This window comes from Dermacentor andersoni, chromosome 2, assembly GCF_023375885.2.
Source record: "Dermacentor andersoni chromosome 2, qqDerAnde1_hic_scaffold, whole genome shotgun sequence".
In the NCBI taxonomy this organism is placed as follows: Eukaryota; Metazoa; Arthropoda; class Arachnida; order Ixodida; family Ixodidae; genus Dermacentor; species Dermacentor andersoni.
Window position 1 is genome coordinate 64256893 of NC_092815.1, and position 25757 is coordinate 64282649.

The following is a 25757-nucleotide window of genomic DNA, read 5'->3' on the forward strand; positions in this document are numbered from 1 at the left end:
CGCGTTTTGGCTGCGTTAGTAATTCAGTAGCTGGGGAAATCCCCGCAGAGTCTGAACAATCCGTTAGCTACTCTTTTGCCTTATATTAGCAGTGCATGATCGTGTCTTTTTTCTCGAGTTCCCCGAATGCATCCTCGCCTTATAATTGAATAAATAGGGAAGCTTCATGAGCTTCCTCGTGAATAGCACAGGATGCATTGGTGTCTATGAGTGACCACAATGTCCAGGCTCAGATCCAAGCATGCCATCTTGCCACTTTGCAGGAAGCAATACTGTTGCTTGCAGAAGTGCACCACGATAGTCACTCAAAATACCATGAGAGTAAATGTACAGTAGACTTCTGTTAATTTAGCTGCTGTCTATTCGATTCCAGCCAAAGTCCCAGCCGGCACCCATGCATGTTTACGGGCCCAAAGTTGCGTTATTTCGATCCCACAATTTTCTTACACCAGATACTGCAAACTTGACCAGTCGGCATGCACACACCTGACCCCTATGGTGACCCCAGAGCAACACCTTCAGTAGCATGGGGACGATGACTGCGTTGAACACCCATCACTTCCCTTTGAAAACGCGTATACTCAACCTCTTCTAGGAAGATTTTCTAGCAGTAATTGTAGCTCAGAATGCTTTGCTACGGTGTTTACCTGATCCTAACACGCAGCTTTATTATTTATTTCAGAAAAAAAAAATTGGGCCGGAAATTGCCTATGTGGTGCAAGCGAACACAATACGAAAACCGCCTTTTGTGGCATTCATATGCATTCTGCATAAAGCTGACTTTAGGAAACTGCCACCGTTGAGACATTCCTTTTTGCTAAAAATTGAGCGTGTTTAAGATTTATAACTTTGTTTAGGAGGTTCAATGTCATTCCTAAATTTATTCCACTTTAGACACATAGAAAGTGGGCATGGATTTGATTTGGGGGAGTGTCAGAATAGGAAAAATCCTGCCAAATAATTCAGTGGTGTGTTTTCGTGTTTCTTTCTGCATCTTAATTCGAGCCACCAGATAATTCGAATAGAAATAACGGAAGTCAACTGTATTCCCGAAAATGAACGACCGAGAATGCCATCCCTCTTTGTAGCAAAACTCAGGAAATCAAGTCGGAAACACGCAGCTGGAGCTGCATTCTTCAAGGATTCTTTTCTTGCAGTTAAATTTATTATCTACTGCATTGTGTGGCCAATGCAGGTTATGATAGTAATGTCGAGGTCAATGATGAAGGCTGAAAATTTTATAGTCTGGCCCAACTGCTCTGTAGCTCCTGACTGCCTGCTGATCCTCAGTATGTTGTGTGACCGCAGTAACTTTCCAATGCGAATATGCCTTCACAATCACTATTCTCCACTGACCCATATAGGCACATATGGAGCTTTTATACCCTGGTGGCGATAACAGTGGCAACACGGAGACGAAAGAGAGGGAAGAAATGGGGAGAGGAGGGGAGAGTCACTAGGCCACATATATAAGGAAAAAGTCAGTGATGCTTTAGGTGGCGTTGCATGATGTCCAGATGGCTTGAAGGAAAGCCAACAACACCGATGGAACACCCTTCACCACAGCAACATACAAGAGGCAAGTATGATTCCCATCTGAAAGTCCAGGTCATGCAATGAAGAAAGCAGTTTTGTTGTAGCATACAGTGCACATAAATTAGCTAATACATTTCACACCTGAGCCACAAGAACTGTGCTAAGCGATGTGCATTTACATCTAGTGCTGCCAGTAGGAGCACAAAGCCACACAATACACTGCTGGGTTTGGGCTGAGGAATGGTGGCTGAGCCTTGCTTCAAAAGCAGTTTTGAATGACACAAGGCAGGGAAGTGATAAAAACATGCAGTTGAAATGTGCGTTGCAGTAATTAGAGAAGTGAATTTATTTGTTATTTTAATGCACAGTTCAAGCTGAGGCATTATTTTGTACTTACACTGACTAGACACTTTTTTTTTCATGTAAAAATATTTACTGAAAAAAAATAAAGCTTTACTGACATTTAGAGTGACTCTGTAATGCAACGTGGCGTATAGCTTGCTTTATCAGCAATACAAACGACAAACAAGACTTAACTGCCTTATTATGGTGAAAGCTTTGCCTAGGCAATTCACATGCTCAGCGAGTCAACACTAAAGTTGCTGTTAAATTCAAAGACAAATGGCGGCAAAGAATTTCTATACTGTGTATACAAGACAGCAACTGATCTGACTATTCTGACAAAATGTGCTCATGAAGCACTATGATACAAGTATGCTGAATTTGCCCATGTGAGGCCCCTCCAGTGGATCCCTAGTAAAGATTTTGTGCCAAGATGCACGAAACTATGGCCTTCCTAATTTATGCACAATACTTGCTAACACGTGCCTACACAAATAACCTTGTCCCCTGCAACAAAGCAGCATTTGCACAATAACTTGCATCTAAGCAGCCAGGAGACTTGTCTGGCTTCGACAAGTGTGAACAAGTTCTGACAGCATTCCTCAATAACGACAGCTGCCTTAATTTAACCCTTTGAGAGCAATTTTTTCTCACTTCTCTCGCTCCCACCCACCATGGAGTGGATTCACTTGCGCCTATGCATCATATCCCCCCCGCCAGAACTGCAATTCCTGCTGGGCTGAATCGCCAGTGTTAGCAGTCACTGCAAAAGTTCTTGCGAAAAAAATGAAACCCTCAAAGGGGTAAATGTCAATTTCCCATGTCTCCTGCTAAAAGCACCACTAATGGCTCTTGTAAAAAAGGGTGCAGTAAAGCTATTCCAACCTCTACACTGACTGCACCAAAGGCAACACTAAATGATCACTGCAAAAGCACGACAACATATGTACACTATGGCCCATTCCAAGCCACTTTGGCTGTCACCAGAAAATGCATCTTTGCTTGGCACACTTCTAGCGACTCTTTTCCTGAAGAGGGCACAAGGTGCTATATGTAGCAACCATGCAAGCGTGCCCAAGTTGGCAGAGAGAGGCAAACCCCTACCGTTACTGGCTTCTCCATCCCGCACAACAGGCGATGTGAGGGTTACCCAAACCGTAACCTTGGGATCAGAATTGTTTGTCACCGACACAGCTGCGTCCTGAGGGCTGGCCCGCACCTCATACTTGTCATCAGGGGAAACGGTCTGCAAGCACCAAAACACGACCTGTTCAAGGTACTTGATCCCAAGCAACATGTTAATAAAGGACTCAAGAGCACGAGAGGGGCTTAAAATACAACACAAAGGAGGATAACGAGCATAAGCACTTTTCCCAGTTTGTTTCATGCCCATATGCCTTTTCTTGAGGACGTGTACTTGTTAAAAGGGCCCCTCTCACCAGGCCCCATAGCAAAATTCGGTTATATGATGGAAGTTGTTACGTGTCCTCTAGGGAGTGTTCTACCACAAAAGCTTTTCAAATGGGCTAATTAATGGCAGAGATAGAAATATTTCAGTTCCGAAACCCATGATTTCAGGAGGTGAGCTCCACTGCTAAGCGAGACACACTCCATGTGCCCTGTCTAGCCTCCACAACCAAATTTCTTTTTGTGTTCTCCCATACCAGACCTCGATGACCATGGGATGCATACGTCACAGGCCCCACCTTTTTTTCCCCCTTCTCGCTTTCTTGCGGCGTGGCGCACTTCCGCTGGTAGCGTTGCCCACAAGCTGTTGCGATTGTCTCTTCTCGCGTAGAGCCGGATTTTGCGTGCTGCGCACGAGGACACCTGACTAGCGGTAAAGTCAGTGCTACACGAATACTGAGGAAGATACAAGCGAATCACAGAGCATGATCCCAAGCTGGAGCACGGTAGAAATTGCACAGTTTCGGTGTCAGCACGTGCATGACTGCACGACGTGGAACAAGCAGCCGAAACGGAAGTACTATCGCGCTCAGTATGAGCTACACCGCGCGAGTGCGTGGCCGTGCGCTCGGCCTGGTCGTACAGTAGCCCCGATGATAGTGGCGTGTTTTCGAGCTATCTGGAGAGGGTGTAGCTGTTCCAGCAAGCTCGCATCACCTCCACTTACTTGCTTTCCCCTTCACCCTCGTTTAGACTGGTGTTGATATCTGTTTCGAAAATGATAACTGTAGCCGTAGGTGGACGCCCAAACTTCCTAATCGGGCCCGCGTCGGTCCGCACAGTGGGTGTTATCTGGTTTGTCAGATTGATAAAAAGGAATACGTTCGTCAGCTCACAAAATGTCCCGGGTGCCCAACAGTGATCGACTTCTTAATTCATCTCAGGTTTTAGCATTTACAGCACGCAAGCTGTCTTAGTGCGAACCATTTTTTTTTTTCATTCGGGCTGAATATATATTTGACTGATCACATGACTCTTTCATGTCAGTGCACGTTAAAGAACCCCAGGTGGTCGAAATTTCCAGAGCTCTTGACTACGGCATCTCTCAGCCTGAGTCGCTTTGGGACGTTAAACCCCATAAACCAAACCAAACCACACGACTTTTCGGAAAGGCAATTAAGTACCCAAGACAAAAATAACCTGCATATAACCTTGCGTTTATGTATCTAGGAGAAGTATACTCTGGATGAGCTGACTGGAAATTAGTGTATACTGGTAATACCGGTAATGATCGGCGAAATCGGGGTTCGGGGCCATAGTGATAGTGCACTCTAAAATTTCGGAACCATTTAATGCATCTTAAGAAGGTGTGGTGTGTTCTGGAGCCATCACGCACGGTGGTAAGTTTATGAAAACGACGCACAGCCCCAGGAGTTGCGGCAAATCAACAAAGTAGGCTGCTCCGGCCAAATGTGAAATGTTGCTATAGTACAAAGAACGGTGGTGGCAGCAATGGCAACGCGTTGCCGCATTAGTACCGGGGCTATGCTAACGCTCTGTCGAAAACAATGCATGACCCACGTCGTGGCTGCTTCCGCCTTTACGCTGGACGCTGAGGCGCATTATCAGTGCTAAAATCATGTCTAAACGCACAGCCCTTCTTGGACGAAAAAAGCGCTGTCTTTGATAACCTTCACACGCCACGTCTGGTCGGTGGCAGAAGCGCTGCATGATCTTGCAGTTTCTGCTTCAGCGAAATCAAAGTGAACAAGAAACAGATAAGGTGTCCTCCAGATAAGCGGGGACGAGGGGTTCCAGTGCGCTTGCTGGAACAGCTACACCCTCTCCAGATAGCTCGAAAACACGGCACAATCGGCGCCACTGTACAACTTTGCAGAGCGCTCGGCCACGCGCTCGCGTGGTGTAGCTCATACTGAGCGCGATAGTACATCTCTCTTGCTGGAGCGCAAAGTAAAACAAACATGCAGACATTTGGTTTGTGTGTTTTATTATTTCTCTAGGCTTTAATTTGTCTATTCCAGCAACATATTACACAGATAACAGATATTGCCTTTAATAATTCTCGAAGTCATGTGTCACCACGAGTGACGTTACAGCACAAACACGAGTACATAGGCGCACTAGCACGTACCGTATTTACTCGCATAATGATCGCACTTTTTTGCCAGAAAAAATTGACGCAAATTCATACGCGGGTTAAATTTCGCGCGCAAAAAAAAATTTTTTTTTCGTCCCCCGTTTGCTGCGGGATGCGGGTGCGGGACACCAAAACAAAAATGGCGGCCGGCAGAGCAAGCCGAACGCGCCGAACGCGTTTTTTTTTTTTTTTTTTTTTTCCTCGTGAGTACATTACATGTATTGAAACAGTTTTTTCCGTATCAGTAATGAATAATATCGTTATTATCGGTAAGTTTGCAGCAATAACGTAGCCATGTCCACTTTGAGGGGGCAAAAACAGATGGGCGCGCTTAGCTGCCAGTGACAGAAACACATGGCGGGCATGCTGCGGAAACTGCGGCATCTGTCTTCACTACTATCCTAATACCGCACGTTTGCGCTAAGGGTGGGTGAATATCTTAGCTGTGTTACAAGCGTTGGCGTATGAATAAGGTACACTTTTAACGTATCAGTGTAAACGTGGCTACTATCGTTGCCGTTTGCGATTTGTTGCTTGCCCACGAGTGCAGATGAGAAGAATCGAAAGGCGCCTTTTTTGTTGTTGACCACAACCACTATAAAGCCTACACATAATAAAGGAAAGTTTGGTTGTACCTCTTTTTGTCATGGAAGTGCGGAAAGTGATGAAAGTAATGAAATGAGGTATGTACTTAAGAGTGTTTGGTGCGTGCAGACCGCTTGGTTCGTCTTGAATAGCCGTTCGCGTAGCATTCAACAGATGGTAAGCACGATCATTATTAGCTAGACTTGGCACACGACATATCGCTGCGGCAAGTTCGGGGTGCGATCATTACGCGGGAAATAAAAAAAATCGAATTTTGACGACAAAATTCAGGGGTGCGATCATTACGCGAGTGCCATCATTATGCGAGTAAATACGGTATACCTCACTCTCCGGCTTGGAGTGCAGCGGCTGCGAGAAGTGAAAACGGTGTTCATTTTGAAATTGCAGATCCTTCTGCGGGGTGTACCGACGTAATGCTTTGCCGACACTATTGTTCGTTATCACACATTGTATGCTCTGTGCTTGTCAGCTCAAAATCGCCAGACCTGGTGAGGGGCCCTTCAAGGGGGGACTTTGAAAATTAACTTCCTAATTTCTTCATGGATCTTGATGAAAACTGGCACAAATGTTTAGAATGCATCCATAATGCTTCCATAAAAGTTTCAGAGTGATACGTTGAGAACATTCTGTTGAACTCAATTGAGCAAAATTTTTCTTAAACTTTTTGGAGGGCCAGAGGAGGCAGTTGGCCCCTTCGTTTCTGCACTCTTACCTTTACCGAGCCGATCACTATGGTTACGCGGGGGGAAGAATGAGAGACAGAGGGGGAGAGAGAGAAGAAAAAAAAGAAAAAAGAAAGAAAAGCTGTTCCACAAGTTGGAGAATGTGCGCAGCGGGAGTACAGTCCGAGCCTCCCTCCCTCTCGCTCTCACATTTTCGGAGCGTTTCAGGTTTCGGCCGAGGTGCATTGCGGTGGAGCTCGCGGGTGCAGCGAGTGCCAAGCTCGCGCGGCGTTCTATATATCCAATGGCGGGTAAAAATACCGTTCGATATAAACACATGAATTTGAATACATTTACACAGAATTTTCAAGGGGATAATTTAAGAGTTCGATAGAAACAATAATTCGATATATGTGGGTTCCATATATCCGTGTTCAACTGTATATGCAATGTTATACGAGCTAGCGCAATAGACGACTTGGTGCAACAAGCCTCAAACGGCAAACAATTTTACACCGAGAAGTTGGTCTCGCGAAATGTAGATGGTGCTGCCATGCCTCCGCAAGTCACCATTACAGGACATCTATGGCAGCTTTGCTACCATGCGTACATTTACCTTGGACCCTGCTCAAGAGCTTTTGAGGAGTTCTTCTGCACAAAAGCTGTGTAGATATGCTATGCCAACATAATGTAAAATTTGTGAAGTCACCAACCATTGCTGTCGATTCTGTGCTACTGGCTCAAAACAAAGATTTCGGTTTGCTTTTTATTTACTTCAGCTAACAATTTACCTTTCTTTTTTTAGCAAGGAAATGCAAATGGAGTTCACAGGTCATCGAAAAGGGCCACTTACAGCAAGATGCTTGGGCAGCAAAGCAGCCACTCGTGCGAGCAGAGTGCGGCCAGGCTTCTCAGAACACATGACCACCAGGCCCACAGTCAGGTCTCCTGCCAGCAAAAGGCCCTTGGCCAACACGCCGACACGCATGACACCCTTCAGCAGGCGCTGCGGTTGCTCTTCCTTCTTCCTGCAAGACACCAAGGCAGACTTCAACACACAAAGCCACATTCCACATACATGCAAGCATATCGTAGATTACATATTGCAACTACCTTGTACAGCCAAACCCATTTTTAACGAGCTCGACAGTTCTGTGAAAAGTGGTCATTATATCAGTAGTTCAATATATATGGTCATGCCCTAAAATATTACAAAATTAACTGCATTTTAGTTAGAAAACCAGATTTTCAGTGTCATTTTTGTTCCCAGTTGGCTGGAAGCATAAAATTTCCAGTTGGCTGAAAGCCATTCTGCGAAGGTCTAAGACATCATGGTCTCGGCATTTAGACTGCGCGTCAGACACACAAGCGCTGTAGAATTTCATTGTCTATGTTGCTTCGAGTGGAAAAAATGTGGTGTTCAAAAGGTAAAAAGTCATCGCAAACCATTTTTAGCCATTGGCAATGCTTAAACAAAGCGCCGCAAAACTAATATTCTGATAACAGCGTAGTAACCGCCGATCCTTTGCAACAACGTGTGGTGGCAGTGCCTGCAGCTGCGTTCTTGTAGCATCGGGCCACGTCGACAGGAATGCAAGAGCAGCCATGCATGTGCCTGTGCACGCCCTGTGGTTTAATTCTGTACACCTTCTTTCTGGAGGCATGCCTTGAAAGTGCATGATCTTTTTCGAGGTTTCCGAAATTCATGCGCAGCAGTTGCTCGCTTGCTCATCTTGAAGGTCGCACAGCTTTGTCGCGCTCCCATGCTTTAGTACTTCGCACATGCCCTTTTTTCACCATGATTGAGTTCAAAGCATTCTTTACATCTGGAAGCGGTTTTGATGGGCAGGGTCGTAAGGTCAAATGCACTGAAATGTGGTAGCTTATTGTTATATCTGGCAACGTTGCAAGTGGGTTCGACTGTATAATTGAGGAGTATTAAATCTGAGCAATTTCCTTGCATTGATAGGCAGTTACAGCCAGCATGATAGGTTTGTGGACTGCAGGATTTGAGAAAACACCAAATATTTCTGTAGCCTAGTATGGATTTCCAGCCTTGAGACTAAAGTAACGATGGACTTGATAGACGTAGTAAACTTCTAGTTTTATTCTAAAGCACTGCAGACTTGTGTGATAGCATGACGGTTTCTCCGTTTTCAAGTCAGTTCACATAATTACGTAGTATAGCAAATCCTTGTTAATTCAGATTTCACAGGACCAAAAAAATGTGAATTAACTGAATGTGTAATTATTGAGGGTATCAATAAAGCAATAAACAAATGCTTACTATGGCAACACCTTTAGTTACTAAATGGACCAGCAAATCCCATTTCTATCTCACACAAAGGCAGTGCAAAAGCTGCAATCATTTTATGACTGATTAGCAACTGCAACAGCAAAGGTCTCGTGACTTCCTTCTCAGCGCAGCTGCCGTGTGCGTTTCTGCCCATCATGATTATTTTTTCACCAGTAAGCTGGCTGCCAACAGATTGGCTGTCAGGCGCCATGTAGCCGCACTCTTCATCCTGGATGGCTTCTGCCATGTTTGTGATATTGCGTGTCCAGCCGTTGCACCAAGTAAAAACAAAACTACTGCTTGCTGCAACCAATGAGGAAGAAACCGCTGTCGCTATCAATGCGATTTTGGACGGCAATAAAACAGTTATGATTGCAAGCACTGGTAAATGCAAGAATGCAGGCTATAATGACACCAATAGGCACAAAGCGTTGCGGCATTTGTATCGCTCACGTTAAGATTTCTGCTGGTGGCTATGGTGATAGGTGCTTAGCCGATTTGTTTTGGTTTGATGCCAGCACCGTTTTTGCTCTTTTGAGTAGCACATTTGTGGTACTCCATACTCGAGCTCCAAGTTGCCGAAATTAGCGATGTGTGGCCAAATTCAAATTACCAGAGCTTAATTGCACATGCACATGCATGCAGTAACTGAAGGCCAAGTTCAAGTTACACAAATTAACAAGGTTTTAATGAATCAAAATCTTCCATTTACTGTAGTCAGTCAGGCCACATTTCTTGCATAAAAATGATTAATCACGAAGTCTAAAGACCCATGTTTATTGGCTGCAAGCATAGAAGAAAGGAAAAAGTATTTGGGGGGGGGGGGGCATTGCACAATGGACGTGAAACATAGCACAACTGACAACCAGTCAACGTAGTGCCTTGAGCAATGTGGTCGTGTGCAGCAGCAAAATTTACATCAAAGCAGGAAGGAGCCACACAGAGTATGCAAGGGCCTTAATTTACCACAGCTCTGCGTTTTTTTTTTTTTCAATGCCTACACTTACAGAATTGACAAAAAGTTGGCATGGAAATGAGTACCCCATGACTAAGATGCAAATGACTGCATATTGTTTTACTGGCTAGTCGCAAGCCGCTTGGAAATTCAACGTTTTCTCAGATCTCGCTGCCTACCAACTTTTGATGTTGGCCATAATCACCATATTTACTCGCATAATGATCGCACCCCTGAATTTGGTCGTCAAAATTTGATTTCTTTCATTTCCTGTGTAATAATCGCACCCAGAACTTGCCACGGCGATATGTCGTGTGCCAAGTCTAGCTAATAATGATCGCGCTAACCATCTGTCAAGTGCTACACGAACGACTCAAGACAAACCAGGCGGTCTGCACGCACCAAACATTCTTAAGCAGATGCCCCATTTTATTCCTTTCGTCACTTTCCGCACTACCACAAAAAAAGGGAGAGAGGGTGAGAGAGAGAGAGCTACCACCAAACTTGCCTTTATTATGTGTAGGCTTTATAATGGTGGTGGTCAACAAGAACAAAAAAAGGCGCCTTTCAATTTTTCTTGTCTGCACTCGTGTGCAAGCAACAAATCGCAAGCGGCAATGATAGTAGCCACGTTTACACTGATACGTTAGAAGTGTACCCTATTCATACGCCGACGCTGGTAACACAGCTGATTTTTTTCACAAAGAAGTGCTATCATTATGAGAGTAAATACGGTACCTAGAATGGAATGGAAAAAAAAAAGTTTAAACTGCTATTGTTTAAAACTTTCACTTCAGCAATTTCAAAGCTACTGCATTTAAATCAATGACTTCTTGCAAAAATAGACGAAAAGCACGCATGACAAGCACAGAAACATGCTATGCTCCAAATAAGCCACACACTCAGATCGCACACATGGCCATCCATGCACAAAACCGCACTCAAGCCAAGCTATACAATGCAATTCAGGAGAGCATGGTCGTGGCCCATGCTTACTAACCCTTCTTCGGTCTTCTTGGCATCGTCAGCTGGCTTTTCGGCCTCAGGCTTCGGCTCAGCTCTGCAGATGACATAATTGACAAAATTAGCAATAACTGACAAGATAGATGTAGTAACAGAGAAGAGAGAGAGGGGCCACTTACACCTCGGCAAGGGAGTCTGAAACCAACTTCAGAGCCTTCTCTGTGTTTGTGACCATGCGTTGAACCTGTCCGAGGTCCTCCTCCTTGGGGTAAATCATGGAGTGCTTAGCCATCACGTGGCGATCATCCACGGAGTCTGGGCGGCGGGGCATTGGCTGAAACCACAACACAAACGAGCTTGTTGAAGTCTGCCTTCAAAAAGACAAGCTGTACTTTAAACAAGAAAGGTTCGTAGGAAGATGGTGATTGAAAGTCATCAACAAGAGATTTGACAGCCAACGTTCCGACAAGGGGACCAATGTTGGGTCCTATTGTGGAAAAAAAAAAACTATGGCATCCCTTCAACCACTGCTGATCAGCTGCACTCTTGTTAGGGGAGTAATTTTAGTGAAATATGTGCAACAATTAGCTGCAATCGGTGCTCACCATTCAGAATGCTTGAGCATCTAAATGCCTTACGTAACACTTTCTGGTCCAGTGATTCCTGCAGGAATCATGTTTTGCAGAAAATATCCGACTTGGAGAAAAACAAGACTATATAAAGAAATGTGTCAGGAATGGCAATTCAAAGATTTGACTACTTTTGCCCAGATAAATATAGCTCCCCTGAAATTTTACAAGTGGTGATGCATTGCATAAGGCTGACATTAGGTCTCTGCTCTATTTTTGGAGCCTGTTGCCAGATGCATATGCCAGCCTTGGTAGACAAATGGTTTTCACATCTGTGGCCATATTTCACACTCTTACGATTGTGAATGAAGAAATCTGAAGAACCACACGTCACACAAAGCACACTGTTTTTGACAGCTTGAAAAAGAACCTTTTGATTCATGCCAAAAACTCCAGTGGGAATTATTCTTTTTTTCTTACTTTAGTCATTCAGATGCCTGCAATACAAAATTTTCGCTTGAATGAAAGCATTCCGACCGAGAAGAGTAACTAGCTTTCATTTTGTTATACATTTACCTAAGGCAAAGCATCCGAGTGGCTCACCCACCAAGAATATTTCTGAACGCAGATTCACTTTCCAATGAATAATGAAAAGCAGAAGGTTGAATCCACCATGGGAATGAGTAACAAGAAAGAAACGAGACTGACAAAAGTGAGGAGATCCATATCTAGCATGCGCAATGCTAGTTCGGCAAGTCATTAATACTTCCTCAGTAAAAGCCAGTGCCGACATCTCGTAAAGGGTCACGCCGTAAGAATGTTTTAAGGCTGCCACAATACGGAGGACCATGCTAGTGCCAAATTTAACCTCACTCCATTTTACATCAACCTCTTGTGATAGTTGGGGAACACGTGAGGCCGCCAATGAAGTGTACTGATCTTTGCAGTGCTATCTGCACACTTGCTCAAGCAAGGGGCATGTGTAGATTCACAACTAATTCCACGAACTAAAATGTCCAGTGCAATGTGCTGTGGCATAACTGCCACTTCACCATGCATGCAACAAATAAGTGACGGAAGCCATCTGACTGGGGAAAAGTTTGTGCTAAATCCTGACAAAGAAATCCATTCTGCACAAAATGTGCCAACATTGCCTCAGTACCATGTTAACAGCCATAGGTAAGATAGTGCTACAGCGGTCTAAATTTGCTTGCGCAGGGCTAAAACACACATTCACAACTGAAAACTGTAGAAGCAGAGCAAAAGATGCAATTTACACTGCAAAGTTTTTCTTAACCAATAGTTGCAGTGCTGTTGATGCTTCACCATGACAACTGCAATGGCATAAGTCTAAGCAGTCTTTATGAGGGCAGGACAATGATATCTAGCTTGAAGCATTTGGTGCATGATGCAACAAACTGCTACATTCTTTCGTCTTGACATTGCATCCAAATCTAACTTTTGCAAACACATGCCTCGAATGCATGCAATAAAGCAAACCTGAATTTGCACTTGTCTTTTGTTACGATATCATAAGAAGCCAAGGGGATTCAGAGCTATGCTTTAATTCACATTGCACCAGCTTTTCTTGCTGCCTGCAGATACAAGACGAAAACAATGCCCAACACAACGTAGTGACCCATACTTTAGTAAATCTTTAGGCACAAAGGTTTGGTAGTTGAGAGAACTAGTTGTGCAATTGCTTGGGTGTATGCAGGTTGCCACATTAAGCCACACCTGCCAACATTCGCATAGCTAGATAGAGCAGACCGACTTTACCAGCTGCATACACAGACAATCGCACACAAAGCAAACTGTGGCCAAATAATATGTGTGCCTGCTTTCTAAGAGTCCGAAGTACAAAACTAACACAGTAATGATAGTAAAGCTCATAGAGTAGAAACCTAATGTGCGTCTAATTTTATAGCAACAAAAATAGGCAAGGTTCCATAGGTGTTGCCCGAGGGCATGTAGTTTTTTTCGGAGACAGCTCCACTGCAGTAGAGCTGTGTTAAGCAGTAAAGCATAAAAATGCTGTGAAGGCGGTTTCAGTTTTGCGTTGGATTATACTGCATAGGCAATTTCCGGCCCAATTTTCGTTAAGAAAAAGAAGGGGGGGGGGGGGGGGGGGTGCTCAAATTATAATAAGGTAAATACAAATATTTGAAACTTCAACATTCCATTCAAAAGATTTTTACTATCTAAATATTCAAACTACCGAAAAATGCTGTCTGTAGGTCAGCTGCACTGCAGCACAACTGTGTTATGCGAAGCCTAGCAAATGTAAGGGGGAGGGCTGTGGCACAGGGCCCCTGCTAGTGCTTGTGGCTATCCAACACTATCAGCTGGAGCACCCACACTGTGCTCCCTCTCCATGCATCTGGACAAAAGCTGCCAGGAACACTTTCTTTGCTGCTAACCAGGCTCAGTGCTTAAAACATGGTTTCCAAGCTACAAATTTTACCAAGCAACATGCTTGGCAATGTTTTAGAGCCTTGTTCTATAGTAGTTGAGTACCACCAGGATGCTTCAATAGTAAACTGGATGAAAAACCATGGCTTTAAAAGGAAGGAAAACTTTAACAGCAAGAAACCCAGATATGCCCTCAACAACAAGAGCTTCTGAAGGGGGTTCCTTCCAAGACTGCTCTGTCAAAAGACTGATAAGCTTATCTACCAGCAATTTACACTGCCACAAGCACAAGTTGAAAGATCTGTGCATGATGAAATTTTGGGCCAAAAAGAAGATTCATGTGAATGGTGTAAGCATAGCACCCACTGTCGGCTCGGCTTGCAAAGAGCTTGCAGACACCAGACACTAGGGTGTCCAGTGAGCGGTTCTTTTCAGTGTCTGGAGGAATTGTGACATGCAGGATGTCGCTGCTCCCCCGACCATGTCAAACAGCTATCCCCCTTCCTTTACGACATTAAATAACTACAGTTACGATACTGTCCAACGGAAGTGTTTTGCTGTAGAAGACCACTAAGCATAAATATCCTGTTAGTCATTTGCTGTGCAATAAACCTGCTTTTTTTTTTTGTACCTCTGGCAGGTGAAGAAATTGAATTTTGCAAAACCAATAATATTTCTATATCTGAGAAATTCTATTTGCACCATTTTCATTATTCAAATTTAATTTCACACACTCCTAATAAATACCATACAAGGTACTGTCAGCTACAGTTATTGCTTGAAAATCTTTCTAGGGCAGGCTGAAAATGGGCATTTTCGAGAGGGGGCGACGTATTCACCATCCCCTAAGCTCCGCTGAGACATGCTGCCATTAAAGGAGTTCCTATTGAGGTGACCATAGGGGTCAGGCATGTGCATGCCAAGTGGGGGATCGAACTAACCAGAGTCGAATTAATGTAAGTTACTGTATTTCATGAAACTTTGTGCATACGTCTTTGAACATACTACAATTGACAAGCATTTCTTGGACAACAGTGTCTGTAAATACAATAGAATCTAGTTAAACAGAACCTCTAGAGACAGAAGAAATGTGTTTAGGTTAACAAGAGTTTCATTTTACTAAGAAAGATGTGCAGAGGTGCAGCACTACGTGCCATACACTTCCTTAAACAGCTAGATATGTTAATCATAACGAAGTGAATGTAGCAGCTAGTTTGTCCTGTATATTCAGTCATGGCGAGTCACTGTGCTCATGATAAGGAGGCCCATGCTAATCGTACTTTAGTCACAATCAACGCTCACAAAATGGACTAGGCTTCGCCGATTTCGGATTTGAGGAGGCAACGGTGACGTATCAAAACAAAAACATACTATAGTCAGATACAAGTTAAGTCTGCAGTGAAGCCCCACCCACACCCTCATTACCGCCAGCCACTGTTCCTCCACGAGGCTGCAAGTAGTTTGTACTTCAATGTTTCCGTTACCTAAATAAGCCGATAACCACAAAAATAATATTATGTTTTCATTATGTTTTCATTCATATATTATAGTGGAATGGTGAAAGCCTCATTCTTTATTGGAGTGGAATGAAATGCTTGCGTTGCTGCAACTATTTATTGTCATGTTTCACTTCAGTTGGCAGTGAAGTTTCACAAGTAAAACGGGCTCAGCAATGAAATGAACTGGGCCACGGACTTTTATTAAAGAGTGAAACACTCAGATTCCATACAATTGTCCATGTCTGTTGCACACCTCATCGAAAGACTCGAAGAACAGCAGATGCTCCAGACGTATCAAGTACGACGCCATTTTGAAAATGTCACAGACTATTTTGCTTGCTTCTGCAATTGGCTGGCGGACTAACACGACCCCGTACGGTTTGTGCGCCTTAGTTGCCAAGTGCCGTTTTTTTTTTTAAGTTGTATCCACCCATAGTTCTTACTGCCCCAGTCAATGGCTGAACATGCTGTCAAGCACAGGGAGTCCATATATCCGAACGGCATTCTGCAAGATGTCCAAAATATTGGTTGTCCTTACTTCAGTTGTCTATGTGGCGAGTGGCATTGCTGTCCAGGTCTGTATGTGCTATGCATTAAAAATCTATCGAATGTTTGCTTGTGCGAGTCTTTGCCACAGCCTCTTTAAAAGATGGCCTTCCAGATAGAAGACTGGTGTCAAGAAACATATGAATCTATGAAAATGTTCTTTAAAGCTTGTTCTCATCCAACAATTCAGTTTATATCTGTATTTAACTATATTTGGCCCTCTACTCTCAGGTACAAAGAAAACTAGACTCTCCGAGCACATTTTGACGTGAAATTTCGATTTGAAATATCTGCCTCTTAATGCCTCCCACCGACAGCAAATGCCATTTTGGCAAGGCTGTGACGTCGGTAAATGAGGGGCCACCTCTGTGCCGTCGGCTTTGAAACAGTTCGAGACCACATCGAAAGTCTTTCTCTGCACGCCCTAGCACCCAATGGCGTAGCAACAAAATTGCTGCTGAACTGCGGCCGCAATTCCTTAACTTGCGCGATAAAAAGCAGTAGCAAACCACAGAGGTGGGCCAAGACACACATGCAAAAGTGAAAATGACGCATGGCAGCCACATGCAGCCATGATGAATTCACAACTCCTGTTTTCACTTTCAGTGTTTGCAGCCTGCAAAAGCCTGGCCTTTGAGACCAGCTTCTGTTACCCAAGGAAGCCGCTTCCAGGGGCACCCTATCATTTTGTCACATTCAGTGTCACCTGACCGCTTTACGGTTGGACTGCAACATTAAAATTTTCAAATAGAAGTTTTCTACTACACCACACACACTCAACTTTTACCAGCCTGCTGAGGGATATGTAGGGGGTTTAACATGCACAGACAACTTAAGCTAATATAAATTTGGAGTCATGGCCCCTTTAGGCAATTCCATTCACAGAGGTTCTACTGTGTGTCCAAATGATCGAAATAATTTTAAAAAAATCGTTAAATTTGTTTTTATACTAGCATTTTAGAATATTTATTTACTCTGTGCAGTTCAGCAAAATGACACCTACATGAAGTGTCACGACGATTGAGTCACCGTGTGCTCCATGTCTGTCAAAGGCTTATGTGCACGTAACAATGCTGCAATGTACGGATGGTTTGTGACACAGCTGGACATCAGTGCATTAATTGAAGCCTTTGACCATGCACAGTTCCAACAGTGACATTGCTCATATAGAAATGTATAGCCAGAACCTGCGAAATTCCAGCTTGTTCTACAAACGAAATCCAACATCTTGGAAATTGGTAAGCAGTTCTATGTGGCTATAGCCCTTGTAATAGAGACTCCAATTAATTTTTCAGACATTAGCTCAAGCAACTTCAGTTGAATACGACATGTGGCAATACCTTCCATCTTTCCGAGGGATACTTTGCTTGAGCGTAGAGTTATGTAAATAGTTTATAGGAACTGGACTGCCCCCAAATGCAACCCCTGCTTCCTACCTTTTCTAAGTTGCATTAGAAATGGTCAACCAAACCATTTTTGCCCTAAAGGCTGGCAACTACTTGGGGTAATGATGGCTTTATCAGCCACTGTGTCAAGGAATAACTGCCTCGTGGCAGCCAATTCAAGTGACGAGAACAAGGATCATCAGCACCTTTTGTTCCCCCACTAACACCTTTACATATTTCATTTTGAAGTTCTTTATTTTGTTTCGAGATCCACAGAGACAATCACTGTGTACGGTCATCATCAATTTTCGGAAGCGAACTTTCACTCCCTTAAAAGCTCCGCTACTGGCAAGCACTGCAAAGAGCAACCACGACATTTGTGCTTTCTGTGCTCTTGCTTGTAAATGTTACCAGCTGCTTGCGTCATCCAAAAGTGTCCCACTTTAAAAAGAAACAGCTACATATTTTAACCTTCAGAACTGGCAACCTTTACAAGCAAGGATAGCTGCCCATAAAAAGCAGCCACCAGGCACAGAACCCAGCATGGGACCACCAGGCTCTACGTGTGCCCCACATAGCGTCCCACCCTCCTCCCGCCCACCACAGCAGAGGACCCATAGGAGGGCACTTCAAACAGGCAAGCCTGGTCTCGCACTGCATGATGTACCTGCCCAGACTGGGCCCCCACGCGCGTTGGGTGTGTGGTGTTGCCAATCTGGTTGTTGCCACCTCGGGAGCGATGCCTCCACCCTATTGGTGGTGGCGGCGGCGGCAAGGGTGGGCAAGGACAGTGGCGGGGCCACCCTACCATGGGTCCTGGGGGCCCCATCATGGGCGGTCCCCACGGCGGCATGGGCCCCATAGGTCCTGGGCCTCGGCCAAAGAAGCGGCAGCGGTCCATTTCGTCTTCGTAGCGCTGCCGCTCCCAGTAGAGCCGCTCCTCTTCTTCCACCATCCTGGATAAAAGGGGTTCCAGCTGAATGTCACTGCTCTGAGAAACACGCTGGGGCCAAATTATATTAAATGGTGGCCTTTTTTTCTTTTCCTGTGCAACATGATACCCCCCATGCAATACAGCGCAGTCCACTTATAACGATATCAAGAAGAACGAGAAATCAGATTGTTATAACTGATCATTGCTATATCTGGACTGCCTAAAAAAAGAAATAAAAGCTGCCGAACATACATTTGCAGCTCCGAAACAAAATTTGCCACTTACAATAAAGAAATTGGTGTTTTAGAAAGTCGGCTGTGAAAAATGAAACATTTATACCGCTAAACAGTGTGTCAAGTGTTCAGCGTGCCGAAACAGTCAGAAAATTGCATTTGTTTTCATGGAAGTTTCAGGTTCACAATGGCGGCGTGCATTGCATCCAGCAGCTGCATGAACACTGGTGGCTATAATTTAGCGTGCATGAAATCAGTGAGCGACAATCGACGACTGTGTAAATGTTGGGGTTGGTGTCAAAGATGTGCCGCTGTCAACCTCGTCATCACTGCCGCTGCTGCCGTCGCCTCCATCACACCACGCCGCCCTCTGTGTCATGACAATCGCCCCATCAGATTTCTCGCAGAGCAAAGCAGTGCGATCTGCACTCATCGAAGCACCATCTACTTTATTGCCAGTAGCGACGTGCTCCCAGAGTTTGGTAATGTCAGCAGCTGCGAATGTATTGGCTTCACACATTGGAGAGTTTTGCCTTGGCATGCAAAACCTGCTGTTCCCATTGATCGGCATAGTCACTGGTGCTAGCCTTGAATTGTCGATATAATCGACTGAGTGAGCTCATACTTTGAGTCTTGAAAAATATGCAGCTCCGTCTCAAGCGACACAGCTTTGCGCTTTGTCAATGCACCTACCACTGCTTCTGTGGTGCATTTCGGCACTCACTGAGGAAGAGAGGAAGGCTATAGAGAGGGAGCGCAGGTGCAGTTTCCTTCCCTTTCTTTTTGTCTCTCCGAACACTCGCCAGTCACGCGGACTCAAAGCAGCTGGTGCCATCTTGTGGTACGCTACGCCAACTTGCAATACTCTCAGTTAAGGGGAACGCAGATTTCACAATTATTCTGCATAGAAAATGCCCAAGAGGCAGAATTTCGATTGTTATATTCGACATGCGGTGAATAACGTATTGTTATGTATGTTTTTTTTTTCTCATAGCCCTAATGCATAAGTCGATACTCTGAAGTCGACTCATTCTTGTAACAGATATAAGTGAACTGCACTGTACTACCAACTGTATTGACAGTTCTGCTGAAACATACAACAAATACATGTTCATATCTCAAAAAGTACACCCAAAAGTCACTTAAATGTTTGGTAGAGTTAACTGTAGTTAAAACTGTAGTTGAAACCTATGTAATACGAAGCGTCATGCTAACTGTTGCTGCACAAGAGGCCCGAGATATGCGTTGTCAGTTTTGTGGCTTCGGCAAGATACCAGAATACACCGCCGCTTGAGCAAAACATATGCTGACTTCTTGCCGCGTGCAGCATAGAATGGTGGCCTGTTTGGATTATTGCCTGTTAAAAGTGTGCAGCATGCTTCAAATGGCACTGTGCCCCAGGCGCTGTCAAACATAGGTGAAGATGCTTATTGCAATAGGGTTGGCAGCAACAGCTGCGAATGCAACAACCCACAAGGAGATTTGCTGGTATCGGAAGAGAAAGAACCTAGTGCATGTCAGCATTTTCATTTCACATTTTCCGGTGCCTGCTTCACTTGATTGCGATCAGGCGTGCCTAGCACATTCACAACAGTTTAGCTATGTACTGAATATTGCTGCAAAATATTAACCGGTAAGAAAAGAAGAGCGATGGTATTGACGCATAATTTTTGCTCTCGTCTGAACGAGAATGTTGGTGCCGAGAAATTGTACGAAATAGGATTGTATTAATGAGGCATTACCCCGGGAATTGAATCATCTAATTTCCTTATGCCCATAGCCCTTCCAAGTTGCCAATACACACTTGAGACATCACACACAACAAATAGGCAATGTCATTTCCCTGACAATTCATTGAAAAGGCATCAGCTGGAGTTTGCAAAACTACTAGGCCTGAATGCAGCCTTTAGCAGATCCTTTAAAACAACGATTTATGTAAATGCAATCCTTAGAAGCATTAGGTGTACAGTATAGAAGTTTTAACATCATCATCTGAACTATCATCTCAGTCAGAATGTTTGGTAAACCTGCAAAATTCAGACCATTCTTCAACCCTCATTTTCCTGTCTAAGCACCACATCAGTCAAGCCCAATTCGGCACTCACATTCTATATGCCTAAGCATCTTCACATCTTTAACTTGATGTTGAGGTGCTTCTCATTTGGCTTTTAAGCAGCAAGCAGGCTTGAATGCTTGCTGTACTAAAATGACAATGCACTAAAAAAGTGACTCACACTTCAAGCATGGTAATTTGCACAAAGAACACGTGCCAAATTATTTTATAGAATATACAGCCAGGTAATTGTACCAAGCTGCATGCGATACTCATGTATGACAACAGCAGTCACAAGCTATCTTGGGAGACAAACCTCATCTCTGCTCTCCACCGATCCTCCTCGTGTTTCCAGAAGTCCTCCTTCAGTTGTCGTCGAAAGCGCTCCTCTTGCAACTTCCGCTGACGAAGGCTTGGCTTTATGTCGACGACAAGGTCAGGGTTCACTTTTTTCTGGAAAGAGAACCTGTGCTTGTACTACACTCTAAAACAAGATTACACCCTATTGCCACACAACAATAAATGTCATCTGTCTTGTCCGCATTTCCTTTCTTTAACGCTGCGAGCCCGGTACTTCCCAGTAACGAATCGCATGCGCGTTACCAGCATGACAAAGCGTTCCCGACAGGAAAGTAGCAGGCGCGGTGTTTTCAAGAAAGGAAACACAAGCAAGGCAGATGATTATTGTTGTGTGGCAGATAAACACCCCAAAGGGTGTACTTTTTGTCTAAGAGTGTAGCATAGAAAAGAATACTTTTCATGACAAATACATTTTTGTTAAAGTTGCCATTCAAATTTGTGCCCACCACTCATCAACTACATCAACTCTACTGGCCTACTTCATGCAGCATCCATCCTACAATTATGCTGCACAGCGCGCAGATTTATTTTGAACCAATCCTTATAATACGTAGTGTCACAATGAGACATGGAACAGAGAAAAGTTTCAAAAATGTCACCTTTCTGTCACTGGTGATGGTATGTTTTCTTTAATTATACATGTGTGCATCCGTAGTCTAGCACAGCACGTGCGCCGATACGCCTAATAAGTGTACTGGCAGGTCTTTAGAGCTATTTCGTACGTGCCTGTGGGGCAGTAAAAGGCATGCATTCATTTTTTTTTCAGACTGCCTGATTTTTCTTACGATTTTGCAGCCCCTAGGGATTTCGAAAAATCGGACGTTGACTGTAATTTGTTAATACATGTTGATAAATCTTCTGGAACTTCCCACTCATGTGTTAGCTCAAGGCACATATGCCACTGCAGGTAAGTCCTCCCTTTAGCTTCCTTTAGTTCTAACTTTAAATTCAAACAAATTTTCGGGCCCCTTCGAGTTCAAATTACTGGGATTCGACTGTTTTGGAGACTAAGATTCTGGACGAATAGCCTCAAGGTGTGGCACATTACTGTGCGTGTCGCAGTTGTCTACAAAAAAACTTTTCTCATGCCCAAACTCTCATGGTCAAGTTGGTGTAGGTATTTTTCGAACAAAGATTGCGCAATTCAAACCTTGGAGGTTTTTTACTGCCTTGAAGCACCTCGGGCTTTTGCTTTGCCAAATACAAGTGGCAATTTTTCTGTACCTAGTGCATTGGCACTGACCATCACTGTAATCCTTTCTTTGCTGTGCTTAAACCCCTGTGCAAGATTAAGCCAAAAATGCGAAGGTACGATCAGGCAGCATCTTGAAAAATAGCCCTGTCTCCTCACAATTAAACATGTCCAAATGAGCATATTTTTCTAGCGGGGACTTCAGTTTGGTCACACGGTAGACTGACACAATGGCCTTGTCTACTGCTCCACTTTTGCCACACACTTTCTTGAATTCCCATGCTCCTTAAAGCCGCGAAGGCCAAATGTCTCTGCTTTCTGCTTAAGCAAATCTCCCGACACGGGCAAATTCTTTACCAAGACTCCTTTCAGCCATAGTTCTAGAGCCTCTTCAGCAGATTAAATTCTTTTGCAACATCAACCTGGGAATGTCCCCTCTCTATTAGCTTAATAATAGCCACTTTTTTCCCAATGTCAAGGTCACATACTTTCCACACTTCTTTGCACCACTGTCTCGCGATGGCACAGGAGGTGGCACCATGGCACCGAGCACACAAAATTTGAAGCCGCACGCACACACGAAGCTGCACACTAATTCTCGAACGCACACACTACATTTGACACACCATGTGAGAAATCGCGACCGGAACAGCCGGAACAAAAAAGCCGCATCCGGCAACAAGTGATCATAATGGAAGTGCCGATTGAAAAAAGTGCCGTTCCCTGGAGCGTTTTGTCAGCCAAGAAAGAGCGGGCATGGCCTTCCAAGACTGGAAGTTGGCACACGCTTCTTGTTGATAGCATCCACCTTCGCATCTTTGAGGATAGAGAGGGCCACTTGAGGCCAAACCTTGCCAAGCTAGCAGAAAAATACAACATGCTGGCCTCCAAGATTCGGCCACGTGGCTCGGAACAAGCGATTTACGCAGAAAAATAAAACTTCGGAGCCTAAATTCGTCTGAAAAATTGGTCGCAAGAATGCATTAGCTCTATGGGAACCTTGACTGTGCACTTATGAAGTCTGAAAAATCCGTAGGCAACTGTATCCGATTTGAACCTACTATTGGTGTTCGGTTTAAAAGACTACTATTACAAACATTCAAACATCTAAATACAGTAAAAGCTCGTAATTCTGAACCCACTAATTCAAAATTTCGGATAATTCGAAGTAGCCGCTGCGATCCGTACAGCAATGTATTGAAAGCAATACGTAACACATCCCGCTAATTCACACTGAAATCTGCACTGTCACCGATAATTCGAACTCCGCGCCATCGTGGATGGGGAGAGTGCTAGTGCGTGGGAGCACGTTGGCAACGCTGGCGTAGCTGCACGGCTTTGCTTTTTAATCTGCGGCCCTTTGTTTAGGCCTGACTGGAGAGAGGAGTTTGCACCTGGCCAGGCATGGCCAACGCCTCTGTTGCCGGTTGCTTCTCTCCCATCGAGTTCTGTAGAAAACTCAAGTGCAATAAAATCGTCGGTGAGCACCGTATGCTGTACATGCGAACAAAAGCGTGAGAGAGTGAGCCGGTGTACATGGCTCAATCTCTCGTGTGCAAGCGAGGAAGGCGGGGCGGAAGTGCGACCTCTCCTGTCATGCGGGAGGCACAGGGGTGGGGCGGAAGGTGGGAACGAGGGGGGGTTCTCCAGCGACGGCTGCTTAAGGCGCAGCCATGCGGTCGCCGTATCTTGAAAGCAATCTGCGATGCAGCCAAAGTGTGCATCCGCGGGGGCCTCATCTTCAAAGCGATCTGTGATGTTTGCAGAGTGCACGTAGTGTCGGTAGCTTCGCATGCAATGTGCTTTCTACGTTTCGTTCGCATTGAAGCTAGAGCTGTACGAAGGTCAATTCGCTTGCTGCTACTGCCGCGATTCCTCCCTCCAGCGTTTTTCAGCGAGTTTCTGCAATCATTGAGCGAGATGTGTTCTGTGCGTGCGTGCGTGCGTGCGTGACACCTGTGCGTGAGACCTGTGCGTGCGTGACATCGTACTTGTTAATTTAGTAAGCGAATGTTTGCAAGTTTATACGGCCGATAAAACTACTATCCTTACTCCCCCATATAGCTATCTACTAATTCGCTATCACAATCGATGCTTCGCTTCTCGGGCGAAACTGCAACATTTTTTTCTCCCTCTGCGCCAGTCAGCACGACAAAGGTGCGATCAGAGCAAGAGCCATCTCGAAGTCGGGCACGTTGGACCATGTCCAGTTAAGTTGGCTGCGCCAGTGCTTTGAAGTATAGACGTTCACACCAACATGATGTAGCAAGTGCTTTGTGTGCTCATGCCCCGTCGGACTATATATGCGCCTTAACCGAGCGTCTTTTTCTCTCAGACTTTTATTAGTTCAAATTTTGTATAATTCAAATTTTTCTAGCATCACTGCGAAATTCGAATTAACAAGCTTTTACTGGAAAGTATTCAGGATGTATTTGAACTACCGAGTCGCAGAGGTAGTTATTTTCATAACTACGTCCTTTCTTATGCCCCATTTACACTGGAGTCTTTGGTGTCTACAGCAACTGGAAATCTGTCACTCAAGTGACGCATTGTTCACATTGCTTACCTGCCACGCCAGTGGAGCAGTCACTTGGGCGTGATATTTTACCACTATCACCATTTGCCAAGTATGCACTCAGTTGCACACACTCGGGGTCTCCCGGATATCCCCACACACCTCACGCTTTCTCCACATACAGTCGCCGACCGATTTTCCGGACTCCGAAAATTCGGACATGCCCGATTATTCGGTCAGCCTCGCGGCACCGCCATTCTTCCCATAGACCATAATGTATAACAACTGCCGAAAGTTCGGACACCTTGCAACCTCTCGTCTGATTTTTCGGACACTCCTTGAGCGAACTCGGTCGAGAGCACCATGCACAGACTCTGATCGGTGCATGGTTCGACTTGCTGAACGCCATTTTTGTTTTGCACGGAGCTTCCTTGCTGCCCCACGAAGTGGCGCTACTGGAAATCCCCGCTCATCATCATCGTTTCTGCCTGGTTAGATAGAGTGGCTCTGCAGCAGTTCCGGTTTCAGCTTAGTAAGCCATGTCAAGACAATCCAGCAGCCGATTTGTTTCTTCGCGCAAGATGCTGCGAGCAGGCCGCGTTTTTCGTTTGTGCGACTGGTGTCGGCACGGTGGTGTTTGCTTTGTGTGCTGTGTCGAGGTTTCGGTGAGCCAACGCGGCATACTTAAACATCGCGTCGAGGGTCTAATGGCGCCGACAGTGCCCGCGCAGACTGCGCTGGGGAATGCCGGCAAGCGGGTGCCGGGAGGCCTAAGACTTGTCGCCTTCCGATGTGCTCCCTACTGACGCGGAAAATGTTCTGCCGAGACCTGCGCAGTGGTTGCATTGCGATTCCGGACACCGTCTCATTTGACAGTTTCATAGGTGCTGACATGCGCAGAACTCGACGACGGCGAGATCATTCGTCAGGTTTCTGCTGCACCGTCGGACGACGACTCGGAGTCTGAAGATGACGCACCATGTGCTACGCTGCCGTCGCATGCGGAGCCTGTACAAGCAGTGACTGTGCTTTCAGCCGCTAATAGTGACCGTACGACCCTCTCCGAGATTCAGGCTTATCTGATTGCGCGTAAACGGAACAGCGTGCAACGGCGCATTCACAATTTCTTCCAAG

The 25757-nt window shown here is 44.9% G+C and overlaps 1 protein-coding gene across 1 annotated transcript in view; it reads right to left on the minus strand.

Annotated features, from left to right (window-relative positions):
• The window catches only part of Zn72D (Zinc-finger protein 72D), a 71894-nt gene that overhangs the window by 19701 nt on the left and 26436 nt on the right, over positions 1–25757 (minus strand). Inside the window, exons 6-11 of the mRNA XM_050189150.3 lie at positions 20873–21009; positions 18145–18292; positions 11105–11259; positions 10963–11022; positions 7565–7739; positions 2983–3124 (exon numbers count right to left, since the gene is read on the minus strand). Coding sequence (XP_050045107.1) covers positions 2983–3124; positions 7565–7739; positions 10963–11022; positions 11105–11259; positions 18145–18292; positions 20873–21009 — 817 coding nt within the window. The remainder of the gene's footprint in view (positions 1–2982; positions 3125–7564; positions 7740–10962; positions 11023–11104; positions 11260–18144; positions 18293–20872; positions 21010–25757) is intronic.